Raw genomic sequence first — 10,256 nt, 5'->3', positions numbered from 1 at the left:
TGAAGGGGATGAAGTAAATTTTAAATGTGAGACTTAATTGGTGCCTGGAAGAGCAGACAGCTGCTATTTCTGTGCTCTCCGTCCAGTTCTCTTTCACAAACCTCAAATTCTAGTGTTAATCTGTTGTTCTGGGAGGCATCAGACCTTCATTCCATATTTATCTCTCCCCCACCCCCCGCCCTCTATCTCTTCGCCTACAATACCCCTGTATTTCTCTCCCTCCCTATCCCTCTCTCTATCTCTCTCCTCTACTCTTATTCTCCTACCCAGCTATCTCTCCCTCGCTCTCTCACAATCTATACATCGCTCTCTTACACACTCTCCCCGTCCTTCTGTCTTTTCCCTCTCTCCCTCCTCCTTTTTGTCTCTCCCCATTCGTCTCTTTCTCCCCGTCTCTCTATCACTCCCTTTTCTCTTTCTCTCCCCCTCCACTTCTCTCTTGCTTTGTACTGTCTCTACTTTTTCTTCCTCTCTCTCCATTCTCCCTCTTTCTCCCTTCGCCCCAACTTCCCCCATCCCTCTGCCTCCTTCCCCCTACCCCTGCCAGACAATAGGGGCAATGGCGGCCTTGTTTACCCGGCGGTCCCCGCGCGGCTGAGACCGCTCTATCCGGCCCGCGGCGAGGCCGGCGCGGTGCACGCCGGGCCGGTTCCCCGGTCCTCCCGGAGCCCGGTGGAGGAGTCAGAGGGTGCAGGAGGGAGAGAGGCAGAGAGGAGGAGAGAGGGAGAGAGAGAGAGAGAGAGGGAGAAAAGAGGCTGAGGTGGGACTGAGGGGGAGGGAGAGGGCGAGAGGGAGGAGGGAGATGACCCTGGGGTTAGAGAGAGAGTGAGAGAGAGATTAAAAGATGCAGAAAGAAAGAGAGAGAGACTAGGCCTGGAGGAATGGAGGGGAACTGAATATTATGGTCTGTCTCTGTTTTTAAGGTGGAGTGGGTTGGTGCATCACCTGGGGTTTGCTATGTCTGTATTTTTTTGGAAGGGGGTGGTTGGCGTGGGTGGAGGCTTTGGTGACATTTGCTTACAACCTGAATTTTTTGCAGTGTGTTGTCTAATCTGGGCATTACGGTCCGTTTTATATTGAGGCGGATGTCTCATCGGTATATTATGGTCTTTTTTGGAGGGGTGCCTGTAATGTAGGCGTTACAGTGTTTTTTTTGATATTGGGGAGGTGTCTGATCTGGATGTTACGGGCTCTTTTCTGAGGAGTGCCTGCAATTTAGGAATTACGGTTCTTTCTTTATTGCAGGAGGTGCTTGATCTGTATATTACGGTCTGTGTTTTTTTCAGGATGTCTAATCTGGGCATTATTTTTCATTGAGGGAGGTGTCTGACCTGAATATTATGGGGTTTTTTTTTAAGGGATGCCTGTAATCTGGGCATTACAATTTTTATTTTACTGGGGAGGTGGCTGATCTGAATATTTCGGTCTGTTTTTCAAGAGCTTCTGTAATCTGAACATCATGGTATTTTTTTAATTGAGGGGGGTGTCCACTCTGGACATTATGGCCTAACTTTTGAGGGGCCCCTGTAATATGAGCATTACAGTTGATTGAAGTTGTGGGGGTGGGGGGCGTGTGGGTGGCTGGTCTAGATATTTCAGTCTCTTTTCTTTGAGGGACGCCTGACATCCAGATGTTACAGCCTGTTTTTTTTTCCAAGAGGTGTCTGTATTCTGGATGTTACTGTCTGTTTTTGAAGGGGCAGATCTCATATGGCTATTACTTTTTGAGTTGGGGGTGTCTGATCTAGAGGTTATGGTCTGTTTTTGAGGGATGCCTATAAATATTATGATTTTTCCTCGAGAAAGGTGCATGATCTGCATATTATCCTCTTTTGAGGGTTTTGTGTAATCTGGACATCACTGTCTTTTTCTCAAGGAGGATTTTGGTATTGGGGTTACGGTTTGGTTTGAGTAAGGGGTCTTTGTCTAGCCATTACAGTCTGTTTTTGAGCGGTGTGCCTGATCTAGACATGATGGATTTGTATTTTGTGGCGGTGTAAGTAATCTGAAAATTCCTGTATCTTTACTCAGGGGCAGTGCATCCTCTGGAGATTTCGGTGTCTTTTTTTTCGGACCTGAGGTGGGTACTTGTAATCTGGATTCTTACAGTCTGTTTCTGAGTTATTCGTGTATTCTGAATATTGTGACATGCGTTTCAAGAGAGAGGGTACAGAATCTGGGTATCGTGGTTTGTCCTTTGTTGGAGAAATTGTGTAATCTGGATAGTACTAGATTTTTTTTCAAGATGTGTAATCTGGCTGCTAGGGTCTTTTTTGGGAGTGACTGTGTGTAATTAGGATTTCACTATCAGTTTTTCAAGGGTGCAACTAATCTGCATATTACAGCCCTTTTTTAGGAGGGGTGTGTTTATAATTTGGATAGTGAACATAGAACACAGAACAACACAGCGCAGAACAGGCCCTTCGGCCCTCGATGTTGTGCCGACCTGTGAACTAATCTAAGCCCCTCCCCCTACACTATCCCATCATCATCCATATGCTTATCCAAGGACTGTTTAAATGCGGCTGAGTTGACTACATTGGCAGGCAGGGCGTTCCACGTCCTTACCACTCTCTGAGTAAAGAACCTGCCTCTGGCATCTGTCTTAAAACTATCACCCCTCAATGTGTAGCTGTGCCCCCTCGTACAAGCTGACATCATCATCCTCAGAAAAAGATTCTCACTGTCCACCCTATCTAATCTTTCTCTGATCATCTTGAATGTCTCTATTAAATCTGCTCTTAGCCTCCTTCTCTCCAATGGGAACAGACCCGAGTCCCTCAGCCTTTCTTCATAGGGCCTGCGCTCCAGACCAGGCAACATCCTGGTAAATCTCCTCTGCACCTTTTCCAATGCTTCCAGATCCTTCCTGTAATGGGGCGACCAGAACTGCACGCAATATTCCAAGTGAGGCCGTGCTAGCATTTTGTACAGTTGCAGCATAGTGCTGTATTTTTTTTTCTCAAGGTTTGTCTAATCTGACTGTTAATGGCAATTTAGTGAGAAGGAATGCATGTAATCTGGATAGTACGGCCGTTTTATTTGGGAAGGGTGCGCCTAATCTAGATATTACCGTCATTCTCAGGAGTGGGGTGGGTGTGTGTAATCTGCATATTACCATCTCTTTCTCACGGGGGTGTCTAATCTGAACAGTACAGTCTTTTTTGGTGGGAGTTTGTGTAATCTGGATGTTACTGTCCCTTTCTCAAGGGGGTATCTTAATTTGGACTTTATGGCCTGTTTTCCAGGGCCCTGTGGAGTATGAATGTCACAGTTTGTTTTCAGTAGGTGTGTGTGTAATCTGGATGCCACAGTATGATTCTTGAGAGTGGCATTATCGTCTTATTTTGGACGGGGATGGATTTAATCCGGATATCATTGTCTTGTTTTTCAGTGGTACTACGGTGTCTACTCTTGATATTACGGTCTGTTTTGGAGGCAGTTATACAATTCAGAGATTAGGGTCTGTTTGTGAGGGAGGTGTAATAATCTGGATGTCACAGTCTGTTTTTAATGGGCGAGTCTTATCCATGTGTTGTGAAATTTGAGAGGATGCAGAAAAGATTTACAAGGATGTTTGCTGGGAATGGAGGGTTTGACCCATAGGAAGAGGTTGGAGAGGCCGCGGGGCTTGGACTGTCGGAGGCTGAGGGGGTGACCTTTATAGAGGTTTATAAAATCATGAGGGACACGGGAGGGTGACTAGCCAAGGTCTTCCCCCCCCCCCCCCCCCCCCCCCAGGGTGGGTGAGTCCAAAACTAGATGGGCACAGGTTTAAGGTGAGAGGGAGTAACGGACCCAAGGGGGCAACTTTTTCCACACAGAGGGTGGTGCCTGTGTGGAGTGAGCTGCCAGAGGAAGAGGTGGGGGGGCGGGTACAGTTACAACATTTAAAAGGCATCTGGTTGGGGACATGGATAGGAAGGGCTTAGAGGGATATGGGGCCAAATGCTGGCAAATGGGACTAGATTTATTTAGGATATCTGGCCAGCATGGAAGAGTTAGATCGATGGGGCTGTTTTGCGCTGTGCAACTCTGTGACTCTACGAGTATGTAATCTGGATACCACAGTCTGTTTTTGAAGCGGGTGTATATTCTGCGTATAATGGCTTGTTTTTTTGAGAGGGTTCTGTAATTCAGAGAGTAGGGTCGATTTTCAGTGAGGTGTATAATCTAGATATTATGGTCTGTTTCATGGCAAGTATCTTATCTCAACTTCAGGGTTTGCTTTTGAGGAGTGTGTAGTCAGCATATTATGGTCTTTTTCTCAGGTGGGAGTGTAATCTGGAGATTATGGTATCCTTGGAATGGGTGGCTGGGTGTTTATCATCGAGAATTTTCTGGTCTGATTTCCCAAGGGTGCATGTAATTTGGATGTCCATGTATTTTTTTGAGGTGTGTAATCTGGCTTTTTACTGTCTCTGTTAAGGGTGTGCATGTAATCTGGTTATTACTGTTTTGTTTAGTGACGTAGATGTAGTATGGATATTTTGGTACTCTTTGTGTGAATGCATAGTCTAGATATTATGGTTTGTTTTTGGGGGTGTGCGTAATCTGGATATTATGATCCCTTTTTCAAACTGGGGGCACTCCTGCGGAGAGTACTGTGCCGTCTTGCTGGGTAGATGCAATGGGCGCTTACAACCTGGACTTTTACAGTCTGCTTTTGAGGGGTGCCTGTAATCTGGACATTATGGTCTCGGTTTTGTGGGGCCGCGTGTAATCTGGATATTGCGGTCTGTTTTCCCTGGGGTGGGAGCGGGTGTGTGTTTGTGCGTGAAATATTATGGTCTGTTTATTTTTTTTCGGAGGGCGGTGTCTGCTCTAGATATTATGGCCTGTTTTCGAGGGGTGCAATAGGTTGGGTGTCACAGTCTGTATTTTAGAAAGAGTAGAAGTCAGATGGATGTTACTGCCTCTATTTCGAGGGGTATTTCTAATCTGTATATCATGGTCTGTTTTCTGGGGTGGTATAATATGAATATTACATTTTTGTTTTTGGTGGGATTTGTAATCTGTATAATGTGGTCCGTTTTTCTGGAATGATGAAATCTGGATATTACAGTCCATTTTTGATGAGGTATGTAATCCAGATATTACGGTTTCTTTCGAGGGGTGGGTGTATAAGATGGATACATTTGGTCTAATTTCAGGGATTCTCTATTCTGGATATTACAGTGTCTTTTTTTGGAAACGGTGTATAATCTCGACAATACGGTCTCTTTTCGTGAGGGAAGCATGTAATCTGGATATTACAGTTTGTTTTAAGGGGCCTGTATCATGTGGATATTATGGGTTTTTTTTGTCAGGGTTTGTCTGGTTTGGATGTTACAGCGTAATTTTGAGGGAGGTTTGTTAGTTTGGGTATCATGGTCCGTTTGCGAGGGGCGTGTGTAATCTGGAAAATGTGGTCTCTTTGATGGGGTGAGCATTATCTGGAAATTATGGTCTGTTTGTGAGGGGACTGTGTAATCGAGAAAATACGGTATGTTTTATGGGTTGCTCATTATCTGATAATTACAGCCTTTTTTTGAGTTGTGTGTATGTCGCAGATATTTAGGTTTGTTTCTGTGGAATGTGTATATAATACGGGTTTTATGGTTTGATTTTGAATGGTGCATAAATGCAGAAATTTATGGTCTGTTTCTGTGGGGGCTATACACTGTTTTTATGGGAGGTGTGTTTAATCTGGACATTACGGTCGGGTTTTTGGAGGGTTGTGCGATCTGGACGTTACAGTTTGTTTTGAGGGCTTGTTACAATCCAGAGACTATGACATTGTGTCAATTAAAATTTCCTGGTGGGAACATGGATAGTGTGTTCTCTATGTTAAGGGGCTACATGCGGAGATAACGGTATGTTCTTTATGTTGTGAACATGCTGTGGAGGCGCGGTGTGTAAATCAGCGCATGGCAGTTGTGTTGGCTGGATGTTACCAGGTGACAATACTGAGTTCTGCGGTCGGACGGTGATACATTCAGCGTGTGTGTTCTGCATCCTGAATACTGTGGCGGGAGGGGGCGGAGGGGTGTACCGGTGGGATATGGCAGCATGGAAACAGACCCTTGGGCCCAACCAACCCGTCCCCGATCACAATCCCAAACTAAGCCAGTCCCACCTGCTGGCTCCCGGCCCATATCCCTCCAAACCTTTCCTGTTCATGTACTCGTCCAAATGCCTGTCGAAACACGACTGTACCCTCAAACGGGGCCTTACTTCCACTCCTATGTCTTATGGTCTTATGAGTGCAGGGAAGTGGAGTTGAAATGCCCATCAGCCATTGTTTAAATGGTGGAGTGGACTTGATGGGCCGAATGGCCTTACTTCCACCCCTATGTCTTATGTCTTACGGCCTTAAGCCATCAAGTCCTCTGGAAGCTCATTCCGTGCCTCTGTTTTGCCCCTCGTATCTGTTTTAATCTCTCCCCTTAAAAATATGTGCCCGCTGCTCTTGAATCCCCCCACCCCAGGAAAACGACCATGACCATTAACTCTGTCTGTGCCCCTTCATTATTTTGTGAACTTCCGCAAGGTCACCTCTCACCCTCCTGTGATCTACTGAAGGAAATGCCCCAGCCTCTCGTTATAACTCAAACCCACTGTTACCAGCTACATCCTGGTAAATATCTTCTGATCCCCCGTCCTGCTTTAATAACGGTCTGTCCTGCAACTGGGTGGCCAGAACTGGAGATAGAAACCTCCCACCGCCCCCCCCCCCGACTCCAGGAATCAATTTGCTACAACTTGGCTGCACCCCCTCTCGCTGCGGGACGGGTACCCTGTGCGCTCCGCTCGCGAGACGGGGAGGCGGCGCTCCTGAAGCGCAGAGCGGGCGGTGTTTCACTCCCACCCGGTGACCGTGGCTCACTCTCTCTCTCTCTCTCTCTCCCCCTCTCCCTCGCAGTGCCCCGACACATGGAGGAAGAAGACGGGCAGAAAGGCGTCGCGGGACCCCGCCCCACCAGGAGGATGCTGCCTCCGGGCATCCGGGCGGTGCTGCGCCCGCCGTCAGGCAGGGGTGGAGCGCGGAGGCGGTGCCGGCCCGGGCAGAGGGGCTTCATCTGCTCGGACTGCGGCAAGACTTTTGAGCACTCGTGCCACTTCGAGCGTCACCTGCGGGTGCACACGGGTGAGCGGCCGTTCAAGTGCCCGACCTGCGAGAAGGACTTCAACCACAAGTCGAACCTGGTGCGGCACGAGCGCACCCACACGGGTGAGAAGCCCTTCCGGTGCCAGACCTGCGGCAAGGAGTTCAGCCAGCCGTCCAACCTGGTCAAGCACCAGCTGACCCACACGGGCGAGAAGCCCTTCCGGTGCCAGACCTGCGGCCGCGACTTCAGCCGGCTGTCCAACCTGGCCACCCACCAGCGCACGCACACCGGGGAGAAGCCCTTCCGCTGTGCCGTCTGTCTCAAGGACTTCAGTCAGTCGTCCATCCTGCGGCGACACCAGCGCACTCATACCCGGGAGAAGAAATACCGCCGCTGTATTGTGTACGGGACCGGACCTCGCGGTGGCTGCCACCTCTTGCTACACGACGCCAGGTGAGTTGGTGTGGGGAGGTGGTGGGGGGGGAAACTGCAGAGGGACGCATGCGACTGTATGGCTCTTAACTCTCTTCCCAACCCCCCCCGCCCCGCTCCCTGTTGTTCTCCTCCTTGTTGCAGTGCCTTGGAAGTAGAACACCTCCAGCTGCGCGGAGAGGTGCCGGAGGAAGAGGAGGAAGAGGAGGAGGAGGAGGAGGAGGCAGCGGCGGGGGAGCAACAGGCCCGAGACGGCGATCTGGAGCGAGCGGAGCTGTTCATCTGCTCCGACTGCGGGATGAGCTTCAAGACCATGCTGAAGCTGAAGTGCCACGAGCAGGAACATGAGGAGCGGCAGCCCCCACGCCAGGAGGAGGAGCAGGAGGAGGAGGGAGCCCCTCCCAGTACCGACCGTTAGACACCCACTCGACTCCCCATCCCCTCCATCTCCCAGTCACCTTCCCCGCCCGTGGTGCACGCACGCGTGTGTGCACACGGACACACACATGAACATGCATGCACACACAGACACACGCACATGCAAACACACACACACACACACACACACACACACACACACACACACACACACACACACACACACACACACACCCTGGTGGGGTGACTCACATCCGATTCCCCGAGCTTCCTCCCAACTCCGTCCCGCCACCTCCCCTCCCCCAGCCCAAATCCCGATCGATGCCGCCTCCAGGTTAAGACGGCAAGTTGGATTGATTTGCTGGCCGCGCGATTGCATGGAGCCGACGTGGCGAGAGGTTCGCCGTGACCCGGTGGTCAATCCCTGCAGGGCCCGTAGGGCGGTTCAGTGCTCCCCCCACCCCCACCCATCCCTCCCAGGCGACCCACAGAGCCGGCGTCCTCCCACCCTGTCTCCATCTCAGCTTTGTGCCAGCAGCCAGGGATTATGCCTGCCATGGGAATTGGGGGGGGGGGAGTGCGAAGTTGGTGGTGGAGGGGGGATGTGGGAGTGGGGTGGGAGTGTTGAGGTCTGGGAGGAGGCGGTAACCCCACCCTATTGCACTTCTTCCTCCTGCTCTCACTTCACTCCAACCATCCCACTACCCCTCCCGCCCCTCCGCCCCCCCCCCCCAACAAACAACCCCCTCTATCACTTGCACAGACCGATGTGGTTGGGGGGGTGGGGGCACTCCCTCACAAGGTTGAGGTGGTGGGGGGGGGGGGGGGTGGTGGCGGCGGGTTTTGGGGAAATGGAGGCCGCGAGAGAGCAGGGTGAGGGTAGGGGGTGGAAAATGTTTATTGCGGGCTTGGCGGTGGGGGAGAGGTTGGGAATGTGAGAGGATCGATGAATGAATGACCGCGTGGTGTAATCTCGCTCCCGTTGCGGTTAGGGGCATCGGGATGATTGCTTAATCCCCCCCCCCCCCCCCCCCCCCCCCCCCCCCCCCGGGCTCCCCCCACTCCTCCTCCTGCCTCCCTAGCTGTGACCACGATGCTCCAGAGGAAGAGCCAAGCCGCTCCTCCCCCTTACACCAACACACCACCCCACCCAATTCACCTCAGAGACCCACCGACCCCCACAAAGCCCCGGACACATGAGGACAGGGCGGGAGCTCTTGGGGATCATGCCCGGACCCTGAAGGTGGATGGAGTGGAAGATGGAGGGACGGCGGGGGCGGGGTGGGAGTGTGGGTTGGGGGAGGCGGGCTTTGCTGGCTGGAGGCCACTCCACCTATTCTCGCTCGCTGGCCACCATGGTGCTGCTGGTCAGCGAAGCGGGGGATCTGCAACTGGGGATGAGGGGCTTGGGGATTGCGGGGGGGTGGGGGTTGCTTGGGGGAACAGCTGACGGGAAAACGCAAGGTTTTAGAAACGCGGGGAGGACTCTGTGTTAGATTAGAATTCCCTGTAATTCTTGCTTCTCTGGTACCTTCACTTGTTCTTTGTAAAATAAACCCCACTGGATGGTTTACACGCACCAGGCATCTCTCGGGAGTTATCATTACAAGGCTGAGGGAGCGGGCACTGTCGGAGGGTCAGCGCTGAGGGAGTGGGCACTGTCGGAGGGTCAGCGCTGAGGGAGCGGGCACTGTCGGAGGGTCAGTGCTGAGGGAGCGGGCACTGTCGGAGGGTCAGCGCTGAGGGAGCGGGCACTGTCGGAGGGTCAGCGCTGAGGGAGCGGGCACTGCCGGAGGGTCAGCGCTGAGGGAGCGGGCACTGCCGGAGGGTCAGCGCTGAGGGAGCGGGCACTGTCGGAGGGTCAGTGCTGAGGGAGCGGGCACTGTCGGAGGGTCAGCGCTGAGGGAGCGGGCACTGTCGGAGGGTCAGTGCTGAGGGAGCGGGCAGTGTCGGAGGGTCAGTGCTTAGGGAGAGGGCAGTGTCGGAGGGTCAGTGCTTAGGGAGCGGGCGCTGTCGGAGGGTCAGCGCTGAGGGAGTGGGCACTGTCGGAGGGTCAGCGCTGAGGGAGCGGGCACTGTCGGAGGGTCAGCGCTGAGGGAGTGGGCAGTGTCGGAGGGTCAGCGCTGAGGGAGCGGGCACTGTCGGAGGGTCAGCGCTGAGGGAGCGGGCACTGTCGGAGGGTCAGTGCTGAGGGAGCGGGCAGTGTTGGAGGGTCAGTGCTTAGGGAGAGGGCAGTGTCGGAGGGTCAGTGCTTAGGGAGCGGGCGCTGTCGGAGGGTCAGTGCTGAGGGAGCGGGCAGTGTCGGAGGGTCAGTGCTTAGGGAGAGGGCAGTGTCGGAGGGTCAGTGCTTAGGGA

At 52.4% G+C, this 10,256-nt stretch overlaps 1 protein-coding gene across 6 annotated transcripts; it reads left to right on the top strand.

Annotated features, from left to right (window-relative positions):
- The first annotated feature begins 660 nt into the window (after positions 1-660).
- On the top strand, positions 661-8,680 carry LOC125449931 (zinc finger protein 436-like). 6 transcript variants are annotated; one of them, XM_048525834.2, is made up of 4 exons: positions 661-760; positions 2,032-2,080; positions 6,905-7,544; positions 7,668-8,678. In XM_048525834.2, exons 3-4 carry the CDS (start codon positions 6,916-6,918, stop codon positions 7,939-7,941), a joined length of 903 nt encoding a protein of 300 aa, XP_048381791.1. In that variant the 5' UTR covers positions 661-760; positions 2,032-2,080; positions 6,905-6,915; the 3' UTR covers positions 7,942-8,678. The 6 variants fall into 6 exon arrangements, with proteins under 6 accessions (XP_048381791.1, XP_048381792.1, XP_048381789.1 ...); XM_048525835.2 differs by lacking the exon at positions 661-760 and adding an exon at positions 767-904 and having other exon boundaries at positions 7,668-8,679; XM_048525832.2 differs by lacking the exon at positions 661-760 and adding an exon at positions 767-1,248 and having other exon boundaries at positions 7,668-8,679.
- The last annotated feature ends 1,576 nt before the right edge of the window (positions 8,681-10,256 follow it).

Source organism: Stegostoma tigrinum, chromosome 44, assembly GCF_030684315.1.
Source record: "Stegostoma tigrinum isolate sSteTig4 chromosome 44, sSteTig4.hap1, whole genome shotgun sequence".
In the NCBI taxonomy this organism is placed as follows: Eukaryota; Metazoa; Chordata; class Chondrichthyes; order Orectolobiformes; family Stegostomatidae; genus Stegostoma; species Stegostoma tigrinum.
The sequence above is the reverse complement of the archived record's forward strand: the minus strand, read 5'-3'. Positions and strand labels throughout refer to the sequence as shown.

Bases quoted from the DNA above. Each gene is read 5' to 3' on its own strand.
- LOC125449931 (XM_048525829.2), top strand. From the start codon at position 6,916: ATGGAGGAAGAAGACGGGCAGAAAGGCGTCGCGGGACCCCGCCCCACC. The intron at 7,545-7,667 runs GTGAGTTGGTGT...TCCTTGTTGCAG, and splicing joins CTCTTGCTACACGACGCCAG to TGCCTTGGAAGTAGAACACC.